The sequence below is a fragment of the Erythrolamprus reginae genome, chromosome 5 (assembly GCF_031021105.1).
Source record: "Erythrolamprus reginae isolate rEryReg1 chromosome 5, rEryReg1.hap1, whole genome shotgun sequence".
Classification (NCBI taxonomy): Eukaryota; Metazoa; Chordata; class Lepidosauria; order Squamata; family Dipsadidae; genus Erythrolamprus; species Erythrolamprus reginae.
Genome location: NC_091954.1, coordinates 52,111,559 through 52,134,072, shown reverse-complemented (window position 1 = coordinate 52,134,072; position 22,514 = coordinate 52,111,559). Strand labels below are relative to the sequence as shown.

At 39.4% G+C, this 22,514-nt stretch overlaps 1 protein-coding gene across 3 annotated transcripts in view; it reads right to left on the bottom strand.

Annotated features, from left to right (window-relative positions):
- Window positions 1-8,296, bottom strand: part of TIAL1 (TIA1 cytotoxic granule associated RNA binding protein like 1) — a 30,620-nt gene extending 22,324 nt beyond the window's left edge. The window contains exon 1 of one of the 3 annotated variants that reach the window (XM_070752615.1): window positions 7,849-8,296. In XM_070752615.1, the coding sequence (XP_070608716.1) occupies window positions 7,849-7,880 (32 nt within the window). In that variant the 5' untranslated portion in view covers window positions 7,881-8,296. The remainder of the gene's footprint in view (window positions 1-7,848) is intronic. The other 2 variants (XM_070752617.1, XM_070752616.1) reach the window with 2 other exon arrangements.
- Between the last annotated feature and the right edge of the window lie 14,218 nt (window positions 8,297-22,514).

Below are 22,514 nucleotides of genomic sequence, written 5' to 3'. Positions count from 1 at the left end.
CCAAATTCGAGATACAAGCGCCAAGGAGCTGTCTCCTGAAGCCAAACGCTAACTTCCGTGTTCGGCTTCAGGAGACAGCTGCGAAGCGGCGCGCGTGTTTTAAAAGGTTGCAGCCGGCCTGGGGGGCTCGGGGGGGTGCTTGCAGCTTTCTTTCTTGCTCTTTTTCTTTCTCTCTTTTACCTTCCCTTCCTCTATTTCTTCTTTTCTTTCTCCTTCCCACCTTCTTCCCTCCCTCCCTCCCTCCCTTCACTCATTCCTCTCTTACTCTCCCCTTTCATAAGTTTCCTTGCTTCCTTCCTCTGTTCCTGTCCCTTCCCCCTTTCTTTCTTTCTTTCTTTCTTTCTTTCTTGCTCTTTTTCTTTCTCTCTTTTACCTTCCCTTCCTCTATTTCTTCTTTTCTTTCTCCTTCCCACCTTCTTCCCTCCCTCCCTTCACTCATTCCTCTCTTACTCTCCCCTTTCATAAGTTTCCTTGCTTCCTTCCTCTGTTCCTGTCCCTTCCCTCTTTCCTTCCCACCCTCCGTCCATTCATTCACCCATTCCTCTCTTGATCGCTTAAAGCCGGTCCCTGGTGCAAAAAGGGTTGGGGACCTCTGTCCTACAGGATTGGGTGGCAGAGAAGTTGAACATATGTAAATTTAAAAGTTTAAGAAAGTTTACAAGTTAAGTGAAAGAAACTTCATTATTCATTTATATGTACATGTACATTTCTTCATTAAAAACATGTCTTTCTGCATAATTTAGACTAACTTTGTGAGTTTTTTGAGGGCTGGAACCAATTAAAATTATTTACATTAATTCCTATGGGGAAAAGTCGTTCGAGATAAGAGCTGCTCGACTTAAGAGCCCAGGTCCGGAACGAATTAAACTCGTATCTCGAGGTACCACTTGTATATACACATTTTAACATGTCTATTATCAATATCTACAATTTATTAATAGTTTCATATTTAGATGCACACATATGCACAGTACTTGGTTTGGAAAAAGATCAAAGAACAATTATAGGTAATCATTAACTTACAACTATAGTTGACCCCAAAATGTCTGTTAAGTGAGTTTTGCCTCATTTTATTACCTTTTTGCCACAGTTAACTGAGCCACTGCAGTTGATAAGTTAGTAAGATGGTTGTTAAGTGATTCTGACTTCCTCGTTGAGGAAGGTTTGCCAGAGGTTTGCAAAAAGGGATCACATGACTTTGGGACAGCAATGGTCAGATGTATAAAACAGTTGCAAGCATTTGAAATTTGATCTCATGATCATGGAGAAGCTGCAAAGGTCTTAACTGTGAAAATTGGCATAAATCATTTTGTAACTTTGAACAGTCACTAAATGAACTATTGTAAGTCAAGGACTGCCTGTAGTTTCCACATATGGGATGTCAGAAATTAGAGGAATGTTGCACAGTAGTAATGATTTGTGCAATAATATGGCAATAGGTCAGGAGGAAGCTCAGAGTGGAAATGGGAAATGTGTACACACACACACACACACACACACACAGAGAGAGACTACCATTAAGTTGGTTTTGATTCCTATGGTAGCAGCCATGTAGATTTTCTCCATCCATAAAAATACATGCACACACACAAACAAACATTGAAAACAAAGTCAAATTTGTAAAACATATATTTATTTTTTATGTATGTTATGTCTAGTTCTGAATGTGTTAATAATAAAATAAGCCTTTATAGATGGTTTAATGACCCCCATTTCTAGTTAATAGACAGCAATAGCACTTAGATTCATTTTACGTTTTACTGTGCTTTACATAAAGTTTAACCTAAACACAGACATTCTAGAAACATATTTTCCATGTTAATTGCTATGTGACCTAAATTAGTTAGACTTGCTTTTATTTATTGCATTTAAAAAAAATTGCTCACATTGTCTAGGACTTGCATAACATTACTCTGAAAAGTAATAGCCTGGTGTATATATGGATACTTTTAGAAATAGCATTTTCTTGTGTCTGAACATCCTGTAAATATGAGGATCACAGAAGTATTTAAGAAGAAACTTTCTCCTCCTGAGGAAATGCATTAGAGGAAGGATTATTCCTTGGCTTCTAGAGGGATTTGCAGACACAATCACAATAATCTATCAATTTTCAAATCAAATTTGTAAGAAACTGCTTTTGTTAAGATTACCTTAACAATGGGTAAAGTAGGCTGACCATTGATGCAACTGGGTAATTAAGATCAAAGTCTCAAACACAACAAGTGTTATAAACTAACTGAAATTGATTCAAATCTAATTGGACTATGAATTCCCTATCCAGAAAATACTGCAGTTTGATAAATACCAAACATAATTTATAGAGTGTGGAAATTCTGTTTTGACTCAGAATAATACTCCCCAATTCCTTGAAACTCCATGTTGCTATATGCAATACTAGTAAGTTTTAGGAAGGAAAAGAAAATAGGAGACAAATATTCAGAAATAAACTGAATAAACTCCTGAAGTCAAGCCATATATTTAGAATAATAGAGAAAATATTACATTAGATTCTTAATTCACACTGAGTAAGAAACTGAAAAATAATTTGCTGAATTGCAAATATTTTGAACCTATAGTCTATAGTCTAATTCGGACTACGAAAGTCCTATAATACAGCTCCTTAGCAATGTGTAGGAGTGTGCAAGAAATATAGCCATATAACTAGCATAAGGATTTGAAATGTGTGGTTCATATGCATTGCCAGAATCAAACAGCTATAATGAATATTTATTCAGGCTTATCTGCTTGCTTTAATTTTTTCTATCAACTAGTGAGCTCCTACATGTTAGCCCAAATATGGCATAGCCTTCCTTGAAATCTGGAGTAGCATTTGCCAGAGGTACAGTGATCCCTCTATTATCGCGAGGGTTCCGTTCCAAGACCCCTCGCGATAATCGATTTTTCGCGATGTAGGGTTGCGGAAGTAAAAACACCATCTGCGCATGCGCGCCCTTTTTTTTCTATGGCCGCGCATGCGTAGATGGTGGAGTTTGCGTTCCCCGCCGCCCACGCAAAGGGGAAACCCCGATTCGGCTCCTCGCTGCTGCTGCGCTACCGAGCAGATCAGCTGCTGGGCGGCCGAAGGAACCTTCCCTGGGTCTTCCCCCTCTTGCTGGCGGGCAGGCGAGCGGCGGGCATCAGCGAGGAGCCGGGGTTTTCCCTTTGCGTGGGCGGCCGGGAAGACCCAGGTTGGGGGTTCGGGGGGTTGCTGGGAAGCCCCGCAGGCCGGCTGTGACCTTTTAAAACAGCTGCGCCGCTTCCCAGCTGAGTCCTGAAGCCAAACGCGGAAGTTCGCCTTTGGCGTTTGGCTTCAGGACTCAGCTGGGAAGCGGCGCGGCTGTTTTAAAAGGTCGCAGCCGGCCTGGGGGGCTTCCCAGCACCCCCCCGAACCCACGTTGGGGGTTTGGGGGGGTGCTGGGAAGCCCCCCAGGCCGGCTGCGACCTTTTAAAACAGCCGCGCGGCTTCCCAGCTGAGTTCCGAAGCCAAACGCGGAAGTGGGGGTTTTTTTAATTAATATTTTTTTTAAATCGCGATATAGCGTTTCGCGAAGATCGAGATCGTGAAACTCGAGGGATCACTGTATATCAGTATTTTAACTGAAAGGAGCATGAGGAGGATAGTTCTGTGCTTTTGATTTGTCGCACAACATATATTAATCTTTCAATTAACTAACTCATCCTGAACAGATAGACACCTTAGAATAAAAGTACTAAATTAACACCAATCCATTAAAATTTATTTTTTAAAATAGTTTAAATATACTTCCCATTCCAAATTTCTATTCTTATAGCAGAGTTAAATCTGACAGGAGCATGGACTGTTTCTAAAAAAGTTTTATCATTTTTTCTTTGGGGCTTTACTTTGGGAAGCACAAAATATCCAACATATAGCATTTACATTCTATAAATAATGTAATAATATATATATTACATTGTAGTGCAATTACATTTACAACACTCAATACAATAAACATGGGTCATACACTCTTCTCAGCACTATTCTGCTTGAAGTGGTAAAAAAAAACTAAAGCAAATAGGTCAAAATCAATCAAATTCAAAAATACCTTTGCAACAAAATTGCAAATGTACTATGCCTTGCATTAACAGCATGGATTGTGTGTTCACAAATCTAAGCTTGGCAAGCTAACTGGCTAAATTATTTTTGCTTACTGAAATGCGCTCTGAAGTCTCCATAAAAAGGCACAAGATAATGCAATGCAGCACAATGAGTATGAATGATACCACAACACTGATGCAAAAACTCTATGTGGAAACAGATAGCCTTTGCTTAGCAGATAGGCTTTGCTTTTCAAATGCATCCAATCAAAAAATATAAAAGCACCAACAATGAAAGTATGCCATCAGCATAGAATTTGTTGGTAAAAAATCCTAACCTATTGAATTTATTTATGTATGTGCACTTTCTACATATTCTTGTTGACAGTGAAGTTTTTAGAATGATTTTAAAGATGAAAACATTCATTGCATAAATTAAAATATCCTGAATCACATCACCATCAGGGGTCAAATGCATGTACAATAGATGAATCAGTTAGACTGAAGATGGGTGGGAAGCCATTAGAGGACTGATGGATGAATCCTACTGGAATTCAAACGCCATGTGTAGCCTCTCAGGAACTGAGCCATGGACTACTTGACTTTTCCAATACAGTATATGAATGCATTGAATATAACCCATGCTTCTTAATATCTTATATACATTGGCCATTTCTGGGCAGTAGGTGATGTCCATACCTTTCTGCCAAAGGCATGGGAATTGAAATAAAAGAACATCCTCCAGTTACAGGTTGAGGAAGTCTGGCATCTTCTAATTACATTACAGGTTGAGAAAGTTTATTAGGGAATCAGAGAATTATTTTAAGAGACAAGTTGTTGCACCAATTCAATGTCCAAGCAGTAGTAAAGGGGGGGGGGGGGGTGTTACTACATAACCTGCTGTGGAATATTAAATTATTTTAATTCAAAAAAGGTCTGTTTTGAAAAGCAAGGGATGGGGAGTTGGGGGATGCCTTTCTATTTCTAACTAAAACTAACATCAGACTACTAGCAAATCAAATTTGAAATGAAACTGTAATAAGCCCTGAGGGTTATCTCAGATACCAGCAGACAACCAATTACTTATCAGCAGTCACCATCTGCAGAAACATTAAGTATCAACTGAGGAGTCCAATTTGTTTTCAAGATTCCAATTACTCTTTTTCTATTGGTAATTACATCCAAAATGGCTCCCTGGGACATTAGCTCCTTAAATGACTACTGCTTTGCCCCCAAACCCACCCCATATTCTTCCCTTTGCAGCAATAGGAATATCATTACTGTAGTCTTCTTTCTATACTGACTCTGACACTAGAACTGAAAATATCCCAAATCTAAGAAACACTAGACATTTACAGAAGCTGAAACAGAACACAATATGTAAAATATTTTTTATATATGGAACAGCTTCATTTTGAATTACAGTGATCCCCCGCTCGTTGCGAGGGTTCCGTTCCAGGAGCCCCCGCAACGAGCGGGTTTTCGCGAAGTAGCGATGCGGAAGTAAAAACACCGTCTGCGCATGTGCAGACGGTGTTTTTACTCCCACAGCGCTAGCGAGGAGCCGAAGATTGGGGGCGGGGCGGCTGTTTGCCGCCGGCATGGAGGGCTTCCTAGCAGCCCCCCAAACCCGGGTTGGGGGTCCGGGGGGCGCTTGGTATCGCCGGTTTTGAGCTGAGTCCGGAAGCGAATTCGCTTCCGGACTCAGCTCAAAACCGCCGATAGCAAGCGGCAAGGAACGGCTTGTCTCGGCGCTTTCGAGCTGTCAGCTCGAAAGCGCCGAGACAAGCCGTTCCTTGCCGCTTGCTATCGGCGGTTTTGAGCTGAAAACCGGCGGTTTTGAGCTCAAAACCGGCGATACCAAGCGGCAAGGAACGGCTTGTCTCGGCGCTTTCGAGCTGTCAGCTCGAAAGCGCCGAGACAAGCCGTTCCTTGCCGCTTGCTATCGGCGGTTTTGAGCTCAAAACCGGCGATACCAAGCGGCAAGGAACGGCTTGTCTCGGCGCTTTCGAGCTGTCAGCTCGAAAGCGCCGAGACAAGCCGTTCCTTGCCGTTTGCCATCGGCGGTTTTGAGCTGAAAACCGGCGGTTTTGAGCTCAAAACCGGCGATACCAAGCGGCAAGGAACGGCTTGTCTCGGCGCTTTCGAGCTGTCAGCTCGAAAGCGCCGAGACAAGCCGTTCCTTGCCGCTTGCTATCGGCGGTTTTGAGCTGAGTCCGGAAGCGAATTCGCTCCCGGACTCAGCTCAAAAGCGGCGAGAATGAACGGCGTGGGCGGGCGAAGGGCGGGCGGCAGCGAGGAGTTTGCGTGGGCGGTGGGGAAACTCCTCGCTGACGCCAGCAAGAGGGGGAAGACCCAGGGAAGCCGCTGCCATCTACGCATGCGTGCCCGGCACGCATGCGTAGATGGTATTTTTGACTTCCGGGTTGAAAAATAGCGAAGTACCCTGTTCGCAATGGTTGGGGACGCAATAAACGGGGGATCACTGTATAACAGAACAAAATAAAACATCTGAAACTGGTATGTGAATGGCAGGAAAGGTTGTGGGACAAAACTCCCTTAACAAAATGCCTCACTTAGCAATGGAAATGTTAGGCTCCATTGTGGTCATATGTTCAGGACTACTTGTATAGGACAGGCTTAAAGCTCTAAAGACCTGGCTCTTCCTCGGGCATTTAGGGTCATTTGCGTGGGAGCTCCCCTCTAAGGGTAATTATGATCTGGGCTTAGTTGTCATATTTCACATTTTTAGTTTGTGTTATTTATCTACTTGGTGCTGGTTGTATGAGGACCATGTGTTTTTGTTGTAGGTGACAATGCCCAGTCTCACACTGTCTGACTGAAAGTGAAGTATACTTACTTTACTGAATAAAGTATTTATAATAAGCAGCCTTATTATAAATCTTTAAATTACATTCCTACTCAAACATACATCAATGTTTTCCTCTGGTCTCTCCCAGCTTTTTTTAATTGGCAATGTCTTTCCTACCATATGGAGGCCCCTCACTGCCAGTCACGATTATTTTCCAAAACTTTTTCTACTGCTGGAGGAAATGCCAAATCTACAAAGCCTATGCCACAAGCCCTGCCAATTGGCAAAAGGCAATAGCCCTCCTGGCAACAACCCCCCCCCCCCAAGTTTCTAGGTTTCAGACACACCAACATTTATCATATGGCCCGTGCAAATTGAATATACTAAGCTACTGACAGGCACATTTCGTTAAAAAATTTATTTTTAAAAATAAAAATTGAAAAAAACTTTCCACAAACCTTCCCCCATTAACAAGAGCACCCCACCCTCCAAGTCTATTCTGGGTTTATACCCTGCTATCTATCTACCACCCGCCCTGACGACATTTTAGAAACATAGAAGATTGACGGCAGAAAAAGACCTCATGGTCCATCTAGTCTGCCCTTTTACTATTTCCTGTATTTTATCTTAGGATAGATCTATGTTTATCCCAGATATGTTTAAATTCAGTTACTGTGGACTTACCAGCCACGTCTTCTGGACATTTGTTCCAAGCATCTACTACTCTATCAGTAAAATAATATTTTCTCATTTTCTAATATTTTGTGGGGGACCTCCCACTCCTCTGTCACCTGTGTCTTTCCTGTAAACTGAGGCGAGGTGTATACATTTCCTTCTCGCGCCGCGAGTCCCCTCCACACCCTGCGTCCCGCTTTCTTCACCCTTCTCCCTCCAAACGCGCCTTCAGAGAATTCCTCCCTGCAGTCATCGCTCCTTGACCCACCTACCCAGCGGCCCAACCATTTCCCCGTCCCACTCACAGGGTCTTGGGCTGTCCGTCGTCTTCCATCATGTTACAGGAAAGCTGCCCCCAGTCAAAGCCAGGATGTTGCACCGAAGGGGGAAAGGGGGGAGCGTAGGGAGACTTCGAGATACGATTAAAAAGAAAAGCAACAAAAATAATCGAGCCGCTCCAGGCCTCTCGCTTTTTTCCTTAGGCCTCGACAGCCCCCCAAGGTAGGAGTCAATAGAAGGCTGAGGGGAGGGGGGAAAGGGGGGGCCTTGAACCAAAGGGTCCACAAAATGGCCGCGGTCGCCAACCACTCAGGAAATCATGCAATGCGCAAGCGCAGCACAACCCAGCGCTCGCTCGCTCTCCCACCTTCCTCGGCGTCACGATGGAAAGGGAATGTTGGAGCCGCGTTTCTTAACTTTGACGCCTTTCGGCTACGTGGATTCCAACTCCCAGAATTTCCGGCTGGCTGAGGGGAGAGGGAATTCTGGGGGTTGAAGTCCACGTACCCGGAAATTGGTAAGGTCTCCGAAGCACGCTGCATTGGAGTTAAATACAAGCGTATTTCTTCCTGGTTCACGCCAGACGCGTGCCAATCATGCTAGCTCAGGATTTCTGGGAGTTGAAGTCCATATGTCATAGAAGAGCCCACTTTGCCTACCCCTGCGCCAGGGGATGGGGAAAGAGATCCGTGTTTCGTATAAACGGGAGGGGCAGCTGGCAGCGTTGGCGAGGCAGGAAGAAGTAGGCTAATTGAGAGGGGAACTTCGAAGTGTCTCTGGAATCCGTTCAGTTAGAATTGGTCGTGTTGGATTCGGAAACTATAATAATGCCTGTTCTCCTTTTCGGCTCGTCTGTAATGCGGCAGAATCAGCGCTTGGGCGGAGTCGGGGGAAGGCGCAACCAAACTCATTCCATGCAAGCAGGTCTTACATCTATTTTCCCAGTGTTTCATTTAGAGTTTATTATAGCCTTCCTTAAAACACGTGTGGTCAATTGTTCACAACATAGTTTTCCTTGAAATCTGTATCCAGACATGTGGACTTCAACTCCCAGAATTCCTGAGCCAATCGTGCTAGCTCAGGAATTCTGGGAGTTGAAGTCCACATGTCATAGAAAGTCAAGTCAGGAGTCAAAAAGAGGGCTGTGAAAATATTTACTGACCCCTTCTGGACACAAACTGTTTCAACTCCTACCCTCAAAACTAGACATAACAGTTTTTTTCCCCCAAACACCATCACTTTGCTAAACCAATAATCGCCTGAACACTTTCAAACTATTTGCTAAATCTGCTCTACCATTACTGCTAGTTTTTTCTCATCATTCCTATCTCCCATCTCCTCTCACTTATGACTGTATGACTGTAACTTGCTGCTTCTATCCTTATGTTTTTTATTAATATTGATTGTTTCCTGATTGTTTATTTGACCCCTATGACAATCATTAAGTGTTATGATTCTTGACAAATATATATTTTCTTTCATGTACACTAAGAGGATATGCACCAAAAACCAATTTCTTGTGTGTCCAATCACACTTGGCCAATAAAGAATTCTATTCTATTCTATTCAGCCAACTTTGCCAACCCCTTCCCTAACTCAAAATATTTCCCTTCTGATCCCCACTTGTAATAAGGAACATTATGGTAATTATAGATCAGATGCAGACTGTGAGTACTTTTGGATAATTTTGCCTGCCGAGATTATTGATCAAAATGTTCAGAGGAAAGCATCAAAGATAATAAAACAAAGCCAGTGAAAATAGCTTGAAGAAATTGGAGACGCCTAGTCTGGTCTTGTTTACGGAAGGATTATAATATGATAGTACTTTATACTTCAAATATCTGAATGACTGTCACATAAAAGTTTAAGGATTAATTGGACCAGAACTTTCATAGTAACGCCAATTTTTAAAAAAGAAATGGATACTGGGTTTTTTTATAGGAGATCTTCAAATAGAAGTTAATACTTGGTGCTTTTGTTGTATACAGTATTTTACATCCAGCAGGGACTTCAATTAGATGCATGGAAAGTATCTGACCACACCATATCCCCTCCTCACTGTTCCTCTTTTCCATGCCCCTCCTTTTTCATGTTGGGAACATAGCTATGAAATCAGCAGAGAAGAATCTTAAATGTGTACTGATGTACAGACATTGTATGGATAATGTATGGATAATATATAGCCATGGATATGTTAACTTTTTCCATAATGTGTTTCCTACATATAAAAATACAAGTGTGTATGTGTGGGGGAGAGGGAGATGGACCAGATTGCAAAGGGAGACAGATTTTTTTCCAGTGATGGCATATCAGTTGGATTCCTCAAAATCCCAAGCTTTTGTTTTCAATCTATTTTTTAAAATTTTGCTTTCATAATTTTGTATAATTTACCTTTTTTACATTTATAATGTAATTGAAATAGATTATAAAAGATGGTTTAAAATACCAATGCTGGTATTTGTGTGGTATTGTCAGGTTAGGGTCCCACAGAGTTGGTCTTCTCTGGGTCCCGTCGACTAAACAATGTTGTCTGGCGGGACCCAGGGGAAGACCCTTCTCTGTGGCAGCTCCGACCCTCTGGAATCAACTCCCCCCAGAGATTAGGACTGCCCCCACCCTCCTTGCCTTTCGTAAACTCCTTAAAACCCACCTCTGCCGTCAGGCTTGGGGGAACTGAGACATCCCCCACTTGCCTATGTAATTTTATGCATGATATGACTGTGTGTATGTATTTTATCTATTGGGGTTTTTTTTCTTTTTAGACTTTTTAATGTAAAACTGTTATTCTAGATTTTAATTTTTTAGATTTGTTACCATGTACTGTTTTTATCACTGTTGTGAGCCGCCCCGAGTCTACGGAGAGGGGCGGCATACAAATCTAATAAATAATAATAATTTTCCTATTAAATCAATCTCCCATTCACTCCAATATGAATAAAATGTCTGCCAACTTTAAATTCTTCCTTCAGTATTTATTTTAAGGCTATTTGCTGTCCTTGATTTCAGTAAATATTTTCAAGACAATTGTACTTTACCAAAGTCTTGCCTCCCAGCAGTTAATGCTGAGTCATCTATACGTTTGTTATGTTAAGTTTTAATCTCTGAAACAGCAAAGGCATGGCTTTATCTGTGTTTTTCATGAATAGTGTGACTTCATTAATATAAGAAGAGATTATCTTGATTATTGTGTAAGAGGTTATTTTACATAATAACCTAAAGTAGAGAATTACAATGTATAAAAGATCATCACTTCAAAAATATTTGCCTACAATCAGGACTGCTTCTGTCTGAGAAGTTCTAATAAGGTGTCATTCAGTAATGGTTTTCCATAATTCTTAATTATGGAAATAAGAAAAAAAATAATTTAGATAATCATGGTAAAAGTACAACAATCTAATTGTTACAAGAGATGTGACCTCATGTAACATTCTTATTTGAACCAATAAGAGATGTGAGGTGTAGCAGGCTTGCATGAAAAATGTAGACTAAAAAGGACATTAAATTTTGTGTATATTCAATACAACAGCAAAACTCCGTTTTGACACAAACAATATTTTGCCCAGATGCCACAAGGTGGCTCTATTTACTGCTTATCTTGCACACTTTCTCAACAAATCACTAAGTAGCAGATTTGGATGGCTTAAAAAATGTCTGAATCTGAAGATATATTAAGCCCAATATACTATCTCTTCTGAGGTAGCCATAGTACTTAGATTTATATACCCCGCATGATTATGGTATATTAATGGAGAATGTCTTAGATTTTTCACTATTACAAGAATATGCTGTTCAAAAATAAATGGTTTAATGGTCCAATACACATTTTGAATGTAATTCAAAGTAATCTGCATTTGTCTTTTTAATAGCTTTTTTTACGACTTCCTTAAAAGCTTAAAGATCTATTTTTACTGCCAGGTTTGGGGCCATTAGATCCTAGTCCCCTGACCAGGCGAGTGTACTACTGTAGTATGTTTTGCTGAATGAATGGTGATGAATGTTTTTAAATCATATTAGAGCTTTTTAAAGTCTTTTTAGCCTTATTAATTGGGTTTTTATATATGTATTTGTTATATTGTTTCTGATATGTTGTGAGTCGCCCCGAGTCCTCGAAAAGGGGCAGCATACAAATCCAATAAATAAATAAATAAGTGTTATCGCAATACAGAATTTTAATTCTGTTTAAAGTTAATATAAACAATTGCTAATATTGTAATACAGGAATAATCAACTGTAGCATTCTCAAGGCTAGAACAATTTTACTCTTCCAGCAATAATTTGGAATATAAAAGTGTTTTAACTTAATACAAAATTGTCAAATTATTTTAATTTTAATCGTTAAGTACATTCAATCAGGTCTATTGTAATATGCATGCATGTATAGAACATTTTCAAAAGATTAAGGATATATTTAAATTTGAGAAATGTAATATTTCGACTATGAAAACAATCTCTTTTGTTCAGGTGCAATCATATTATCTTGAATAATATTGGGGAAGTGGATCTGGCTATTGCTTCCATGTGATCTAAGGGCAATTTCTTGTATTATAAGAACAGAAATTAAGTTCCAGTGGAGAAGAACAATAAGATTATATTATGTTTTTAGAACCATTATAGATGATATGGGAAGGATAACTCTCACAAATATAAATCAGAGGCACACATAAGCCATATCTAGAGTTTGATGATGCCATAGTATTTGAATACATTTCCAGAATTCTTTTCAATCTGAATCTAAATATTAGTCAAGAATATGAGATGAGTACAGAAAAAGTTAATTCAGTCTGGGATGTATTAAATATGGAATACTGTGTCTAACTGGGTGCTACATTTGGGCAAATTGGAATACATTCAGAGGGCGTTGCCTAAATTTAGATTCACAGAAAATCAACTATGATTAAGAATTTAGGACTGGAAACTAAATTCTCTGAGAAAAAAAGAAGCTTAGTATATTTAACCCTGAGTAGAGAAAACTAAACAACGTATGCCAACATACTTTTCAAGTATCTGAAATGTTACCATGACCATAATCAGTTTTATCTCTGCCATCCTACAAAGCATTGAATATTTTTTTCTAAACTACAGCTGAATTTTAGGAAGATATTTCTCCCAGGAAGAATATTTTGACAGTTGAATCAATTACCTAGGGAAATGATAATGAGCCACATTTTATGAATTAGTTCAAAGAGAAACATCTCTTGATGATATTTTAATTTATATTCTTGCATGGAATAGACTTAAATTCATGTTTTAAGGCTCTGGTTTTAGTAATTATTGCCTGCTTAAAATCTAAATCCCATCATTTATATATATATATATATATATGTATGTATGTATGTATGTATGTATGTATGTATGTATGTATGTATATACACACACACACACACACACACACACACACACATACATACATACAGGTAGGTCACAATTTGTGCAAGTTCAAATAGTAAAATATTCAATTTAACCAGAATTATAGATTGATACTAGATCACATTGAATAAGAATCAAAATTCAGTTAATGAGTAGCTAACTTAGTACAGTGGTACCTCTCCTCTTACGAACTTTTCTAGATAAGAACCGGGCATTCAATATTTTTTGCCTCTTCTCAAGAACCATTTTCCACTTACAAACTGAGCTCTGAAACTGTAACCGGAAAAGGCAGGGAGAACCCTCTGTGGAGCCTCTCTAGGAATCTCCTGGGAGGAAACAAGGCCTCCACCCTCCCTGTGGTTTCCCCAATCGCATGCATTATTTGCTTTTACACTGGAAAAAATTGCTTCTTCTTACAAACTTTTCTACTTAAGAAACTGGTCACGGAACAAATTAAGTTCATAAGTAGAGCTACCACTGTATGCAGGTATTGAGGGTAATGCATGCCAAAGTACAACTGGGATTTTAAATGCTTAACAATTTTTGTGCAAAATGGAGAAAAGGAAGGTTCAGTTAGAGAATTTTTTTTTTTTTAAAGAATAGGCTCAATTTGAAGAACTAACACAGAATATTACCAGGTACACTTTATGTTATTTTACTGTTATATAGTATTTCATTAAAAAGCTATAAAATATTAACTTTAAAAATGTTCTTTGGCTATTTCTGTGGCTCTGGAACCAATTATTTTTTCTCCCTAGAAATATCACTTCAATAATCACTTTTTCTCCATAGAACTATCACTGTGCCAATTCAAGTAATTGGATTATTTCATGGGATTCATTTACCGCCCCAATCACGATCTGTCTGTATAACATAACTGAAATCAATTACCTGCTTAGAATAACTTCATTGGCCTTCATTTAAGTGAGAGTACTTCAGCCATTTGGAGGGATCAATTATCCCATTATAAGTTTCACCACTGTGAATTCTAGCCAAACAGCTGGAGTTTTGAAACAATTTATGGAAATGTAAAGCACAGGTTTACAAACAGGTTTGCAAACTGATAAGTTGGTGTTTAATACAGGTAATACTTAATGATCACTTGTTCAGCAACAGTTGAAGCTTGTAACAATGGTAAACAATGGGCCCTCAAAGCTTTGGCCATCTCAACAGCCCTACAGACTTACTGTTATTATCTGGGCACCAAGCATTTGGTTCATGATTACAACATTGCAACATTCCTACAAAGCCAATAGGAAAGCTGGTAGAAGATCCCAAATGGCGATTACATGACATCCTTGCTTAATGACTAGCAATGATTTGCTTAATGATGGCAATTGGGAAGTGCTGGAACTGCTGTTGTTAAATGACAGGGTCTTGTGACACTGCAGTGTATCAGTTAACGAAGGAAATTCTGGTTCCAATTGCCGCCCTTAATTGAGGACTAGCTATACCAGCTTCCTAGATTATCTTTATGCAGATCAAATCATTGGATTACAATCTCTTGGCATTTTTACTTCCTACCAATACCTATGGAATACATTTTCAGGGCCCTACCAGCATTTTAAAAAAAGTAATACACTGTTCCTGCCCAGTGAAGGGCTACCAAAATGTTTACTACCACGCTGTGCAGGTAGCTTATTCAGGACACCCTGCATTTTCTTTCAACATCTTTCAGTGCAAATTGGATGTTCTGGGGTGGAGTTCCATTTTCACTACCCCACTGCGCTTCCCCCTTGCCAATCCGGGCAGTAGCCCTTCCCTGCTCGTAAGGTTCGTAAGGTGAAAATAGTTCAGAAGAAGAGGCAAAATAAATCTTAAATACCGGGTTCGTATCACGAAAAGTTCGTATGATGAGGGGTTTGTTAGGGTATCACTGCATATCAATATGGCCTTTTCTCTTCCACAAGTTGTGCAGGTTTGATCTAGACCTTGTATATGCAAGAAAAACATTGAACTGTTTGCCCTTCTCTGTTTAAATAAAAACTGCAGATAGTTCTCGACTTACAACAGTTCATTTATTGACTATTCAAAATTACATCATCATGGAAAAAAGTGACATGACCATTTCCCACACATAAGACTCTCCATGGTCACAGGATTTACATTTGGATGCTTGACAACTGACTCATATTTAAGACAGTTGCAGTGTCCTGGAGTTATGTGATCTCCTTTTGCGACCCTCTTATGAGCAAAGTCAATGGGGAAAGCAGATTCACTTAACAATTGTGTTACTCATTAAAAATCCCAAGTACAGTGATACTTCGTCTTACAAACGCCTCGTCATACAAACTTTTCGAGATACAAACCCGGGGGTTAAGATTTTTTTGCCTCTTCTTACAAACTATTTTCACCTTACAAACCCACCGCTGCCGCTTGGATGCCCCGTCTTCGGACTTCCGTTGCCAGCGAAGCACCCATTTTTGCGCTGCTGGGATTCCCCTGAGGCTCCCCTTCATGGGAAACCCCACCTCTGGACTTCTGTGTTTTTGTGATGCTTCAGGGGAATCCCAGCAGGTGAATCCCAGCAGTGCAAAACGAGCGCTTCGCTGGCAACAGAAGTCTGGAGGTGGGGTTTCCCATGGAGGGTAGCCTCAGGGGAATCCCAGCAGCACAGAAATGGGCGCTTTGGCTGGCAAAAGGGGTGAATTTTGGGCTTGCACGCATTAATCGCTTTTCCATTGATTCCTATGGGAAACACTGTTTCATCTTACAAACTTTTCACCTTAAGAACCTCATCCCGGAACCAATTAAGTTTGTAAGATGAGGTATCACTGTATATAGATATATAGATATATATCTGGTGTCAAAAATTCTTCTTTTTCAACGGATGAATGAGATAAAGATATAGGTTAAGGATTTTTAATAATGCTTCAATTTCAAACTATACAGTATAAATGCAAGCAGTTATCCTTGAAATTGAAGTGTGGAACTTATATAACAACAATGTAATTTGTTTTGCAGGTAACAAAACAAAAACATATTTTCCAAAAGTGTATCATTGAGTTGTGGTAATAGACAGAGTATCTGTGCCTTTTGTGGTAACAAAAGGGAAATTTGGGGGTCTTGCAAATCGTATTTAAATGTGTATATTTAAATAATAGTTTACATTCCCTCTGTAATTTTCAGATAGAATTAGAAAGACAGTCTCTTTATTTTTTATCTAGTCAAACTGATTCAGAATATTGCATTCGAACATGATTTCCTTTGCAAATTATGTAAGCAGGCATCTGGCTATAGTAGCTGAAATATTGTAATAGTAATTTCAATAACTGAGTACAGTGAACCCTCGAGTTTCGCGTCCTCAAGGATCGCGAAAGGGCTATTTCGCTAGTTTTCAACCCGGAAGTAAACTCCACCATCTGCGCATGCGTGCCCTTCCACGCATGCGTAGATGGTGGAGTTTCCCCGCCGGGCAGAGGCTTCCCTGGGTCTTCCCCCTCTTGCCCCGGTAAGACCCCAGCGGCGGTGGGCTGGAGCGCGAGCTTGGGGCAGCCTAGCTCCGCTTCCCAGCTGGGAAGCGGAGCCGGCAACGCGCGCGCGCTTGGGGAAACCCCAGATCCGCTCCCCAGCTGGGGAGCAGCCCCAGCAACGCGCGCGCGCTTGGGGCAGCCTAGCTTCGCTTCCCAGCTGGGAAGCGGAGCCGGCAACGCGCGCGCGCTTGGGGAAACCCCAGATCTGCTCCCCAGCTGGGAAGCGGCCCCAGCAACTCGCGCGCGCTTGGGGAAACCCCAGATCCGCTCCCCAGCTGGGGAGCGGCCCCAGCAACGCGCGCGCGCTCCCCAGCAACGCGCTGCGGCGGTGGAAGTAAAAACACCATCTGCACATGCGCAGATGGTGTTTTTACTTCCGCACCGCTACTTCGCGAAAAATCGATCATCGCTTGGGGTCCTGGAACGGAACCCTCGCGATGATCGAGGGTTCAATGTATTGGCCAAATTGTTTATTAAACAGGATTTTAAGAGTCATTATGGCAATGAATATTCATTCAATAAATATGCATTTCTTGCTCAGCTTAATGGGGGGAAAAGGCCTTCCAAAATGATATTTTTCTACATAAAAATCATTGCTCCTCCCCTCCCAAGTTGTAATATTTTGTTACTTTAAAATTAGCATTTCATCTAGCAATCCAACTGCAATTAGCATCTGTTTGCCATTTTGTGAAATTGTATTTATTGCTTCTATTTCTCATTAAAAGCTTCCTGTTCTTCTCTGTTGATCATTTAACTGGAATAACTGTCACATGGCTTTTCTTTAAAAAAAAAAAGTAGCTTACTCTTGAAGGAAGGATCTATCACTTTATGAATTTTCACATTATCTACTTTTTTGTTTTAAACATAGTATTTCCCAATCTGGCATGCAACATCCTTTTATCAAAGAAGTGGTAAAATATTTTAGTACAATATAGTAGTACAAAATTAACTTTTATGCATCCTGAATGTTCACCTGGAGTGATTCTAAAAGAAGAAGTCAATTATAGAATGTCTGGGTGTTGTTGTTTGGTAAATCTGAATCATTCTATGATACTAAGCATGTTGATTCAGAGCAAAAATCTATCTATACCATCATCCTGTTTCTACCAAAGCAGCAGAGCAATCACATTCACTGTCCATAGGGCATTGCCAAATAACATATTGTACAAATATCACAATACAAGTGCAGGTTCTGTTACTGCACTCTGCATGCCCCGCTCCAAATCTTCGGAGAGGGGCGGCATACAAATCTAATGAATTATTATTATAATTATTATTACTACCGTATGATAAATACTACAGCGCCAGAGGTGGATTTCAGCAGGTTCTGACCAGTTCTGAAGAACTGATAGGGGAAATTTTGAGTAGTCCGGACAACCAGTTGACTGGCCCCACCCCATCTATTATCTGTCCCCGAATCCCAGCTGATCAGGAGGAAATGGGGATTTTGCAGTAACTTTCTCCTGCCACGCCCACCAAGCCACACCCACAGGACCGGTAGTTAAAAAAAAAAAAGAATCCCACCCCTGTACAGCGCTACTGACAAAGCTTGGATGATTTTAGTCATTTCAATACATGAATTTTATATATTGCTACTTTCATAGATAATCAAACTTCAGAAATGTCCTTCCTTAGTAGTTCCTTACTTTCCAGTGGTACTGCTTATTTATGCCTATGTTTTTCCCCCCAAAGTTTCCCCGGAGCATTTGTTTCTGAACTGAATGCTTTGCATTCAGCTTCTTCCACCAGTCTGCAACCTGCTTCCCGAGAGCTATTGCTTGGTTTCCTTCATAAGCCTGGCATCGTCTGTGCTGCCTGCCAAGTATCCTACTTCTTTCCAGCTCTTACTGCCAGAAACGTACAGCTGTTCCTCTCTTCAAGCCTTGAGTCATGCATTTCAGTACTTTCCTAATGTACTGCTTTCTTTCCTCTTGTTGTTTTCTGTTTCATTTTGTTGTTTTTCTTGTTTCATTTTTTTTTCAAGTATCTATCTACCCAGGATTACTGTATACAGCGTTCCCTCAATTTTCGCGGGTTTGAACTTCGCGAAAAGTCTATACCACGGTTTTTCAAAAATATCAATTAAAAAATATTTCGCGGTTTCCCCCCCTGTACCACGTTTTTTTCCGCCCAATGACGTCATATGTCATCGCCAAACATTTGTCCACCTTTAATAAATATTTTTTTAATAAACTTTAATAAGTAAACATGGTGAGTAATAATCTAAATGGTTGCTAAGGGAATGGGAAATCACAATTTAGGGGTTTAAAGTATTAAGGGAAGGCTTGTGATACTGTTCATAGCCAAAAATAGTGTATTTACTTCCGCATCTCTACTTTGCGGAAATTCGACTTTCGCGGGTGGTCTCGGAACGCACCCCCCGTGAAAAGTGAGGGAACACTGTATATCTGAAAGAAAGATGATCCTGAATTTAAGATCTTCCATACCAAAAGAAGAATAGATGGAGAAAAGTCCTGAATAGTACACAGATTGTCCTATTTTTTAACTCCAGTTAAAACCAAGCGTAAAAATCCTCATTAGTGAGTTGTGTATGTGTTTATACAGTTTATTTGTAGTTTGTGGGTATGGGTGTGTCTCTGTGTGTGGGTGTGTGCACCACCCCATAATAATTTCTAGAACCCACATTCCAAAAAGGGAAGGCCTAGGAAATACTCAGAGTGGAGGGGACAAATAAATCAGTAAATGCTATTTTATTCTCAATCTTTAATTTGATTTCAAAAATTAGAAATGTTTAACAATTTCGAAGAGAGTAAAATAACTCAATGGTTTTCTTTAAATGTAGAATACAATAAAACAAGGTGCACATGGTTTTTTTTCTTATTTCAAAATTTTTAATATTAATTTGTAATCTAAATATTTTAATTTAGAACATCCGTACTCTATCCGGTATATAAAGGGGAAAGAAAAGAATCCGCTCATACATGAAATGCAAGATGCCCTTGTGGAACTGCTATTTTCATCAGCAAAGGAAAAAGGATTTAGTGCCTAATTTTCTTATGAAATTCTCTTTTGCTGATTTTTTTATATAGAGTGGTTCTACAGTATTCTTGACTAGGCACTGAATGTTTTTAAAATACCAGAGAGAGTAAACTTAGCTGGGTAAATGTGTAAACATGACTATTAAATACCGGTATATATTTCAATTTTCTCTAAGTTATCTGGTTTTTAAGCTGTAAAAAAGCTACAAATACTGTAGTATGTTTACAAAATTCTGTATCTCGGCCAGAGCTTGAAGTAATATTAACCATCAATTAAAATTGTCTGTAAAATAAAGTGCATAATTTATATAATTGATTTTCTATCTGCATATATCAACTATTGTCTCATTCATAAACCAGTCACGTACCAAATACATAAGATACATATTTCTTTCATTCCAGCAGATATAACACTAGTGAATTAAGGAAAAACAGGATAGAAATAGTGTAAAATAAAATGTATAAAGAGAAGGGAATAGGAAAAACAAATTTGGGTAGAGTTTGGTGCAAGGAAAAAAGATAACTAAATCAGGAAGGAAATGTAATAGAAATCCTGTTTCATTTAATTCGTTAAGAAAGGATTAAATTCATCAAACAAAAAGCAGTAAGTCTTTCATCTTCATAGACATGGTAGATTTTTAGCAGTGACTCTGCTGTCATTTGACTCTTCTGTCAAGTCCTTGTACAACTTTTGTTTTCATCAATAAATGTAAAATAAACCTTTCCCTTATTCACAGTTAATTTAAAGGGTGGGAATTAAAAGAAAACTTTCCTTCCTGTAGGCAAATATAATAGCTTCCTATTTCAAGCCCTTTGCAGGCATTCATTCTTTATTTACTGATTCAGCGTAAAAATGAAATTAATAAGGCATATGGAATATGCAATAAGCATTTGTGAGGATTAAAACTTCATAAATCAAGATTTTCACTTTGTGATTTGATGCTAAACCTTAGGAAAGATATACAGCATGACTATCACTGAATATAAATGAATTATCATAGACCTTTGGATTGGGAAGGGCGAAATGCCTGGAGCAAAGGTTTAAATGGAAGTCTAAGTTCTCTTTTTTTTTTCATCTGAAAGAAAACCATTTACTGCATCATGTAAGTGTTAAGTTTGGTAGAACTGCATCACAGTAATGGCTGAATTTATAATAAATAATGTTTCTCTTATATGGATAAATGACTCCTTTAATTAATAAAAGTTGAAATAATTTTCATCTTGTTCTTTTCCTTGCAAATAAAACAAAGTTAAGAGTTTGTAGGTTAAATATCCTGTTATTAGCTAGTCGATATATAAATTTCCCAATAATATGGTGGAATAAGGCTATTTTTGTTAAGCTATGCTATCTAGTGTTAGAAAAATAATTTATGGCAGAGGGTACTCCTGAAAGTGGTGCATTGAACTTCAACTTATAAGTTCTAAATGAAAAATTAGATAAAAGGTTTGATGAATTAATAACAATTTTAAATCAATCTAAAGAAGACATCTAGGCAGAACATTTAAATCAGACACACAACCAGGGTGGCCAGAAATTAATTTGTTGGTAACATATTTGAAACAGAAGGAGATGTGTTTGAGAATTGGAGACTTGCTAGAGGAAGCTGAAGGGGGAATTAACTCAAAATATTCAATTATAAGAGACATGATTGAATGGATGAGTAATTAACCGGACCTTCTTGGGAAAGGGGATGGAGTTTGCAGAACAGACTTACTACATGCAAGCAAAAGACAATTGTTAAGCGACATTGAGTTCCAATTTGTAGGACAATCTACTAAAAAGCAACTGCTACGAAGAGACTTATGATTTTGAGGAGTGAGAGATGCAGTTGTTTGGAAAGATCACAGATAGGTTTTTTTTTTAAAGTAAAGAAAATCAATGGAAGAAGTTATTTTTAATGTTAAGTATCAATCGATGGTATTTGATTCTAGATGGATCAGATATAATGGTTGCAGTAGGTTTATGGAACATTAGAAGCTATTTGTGGACTTTTTGCGAGTTAAATACAATAATAGATCATTAACAGACTGTTTAGCATTGTTGGGATTACTGGCTGCTTACAGTAAATAAATGGTAGGTCAAATTGGCTGATTGAATAGATTTTCATATTTATAATATTTTTGTTATATAGTAATGTAGGAAATTAACAGCTCTCCCACTTCTAGAGGAATACAATATTTTAGGGAATATTAAAATGGCAGAATATTATAGAATATCCCTGGATGAGAAAGTGAGAAACATGCTTTTAGGTGTTGTGGTTAGCTCTGGCCCAGCTCCTGCCCCAAGGACTGTGGATGTGGGGGAGACATCCACATGCTGCAGGCCTGTTTTGCCCTCGGTGAAATCTGCTGATGAAGGCTCCTCTGACCAAAAAGACATGAGTGACAGGGAGGAGGAGAGTGTGGCAGAGAGCTCAGAAGGAGATCAATTATCTAGCTCCTCCTTGGATTCAGAACAAGAGTTAATGATACAGCCACGCATGCAGAGAGCGATGCATAGGCAACAACTGAGAGATTATTATCAAAGAAAATGAGGCCACCTGTGGTTGGGTGGGGCTGTGGTAATTAGTGAGGCTGCTATAAATCACAGCCTGTGGGTTTGGCCGTTGTGGAGGATTATCTGATCGTTGTGTTTCATGACTGCTTTGCTGACTTTGATCTTTGTGTGTTGATTTCCCCCCGCTTTGAAACTAACCCAGAGCAAAGTGTGTTTCATTTTGTGAAAGAAGAAGGACTGTGAATTGCATCACAGCTGCAAGCTAAGTATCACAGAACTGATAAGGGACTTGTACAAAGTACCAATTTGTTTGGAGACAAGTGCTCTTTGCTATACAAAAAGAGTGCTCTGTTTAT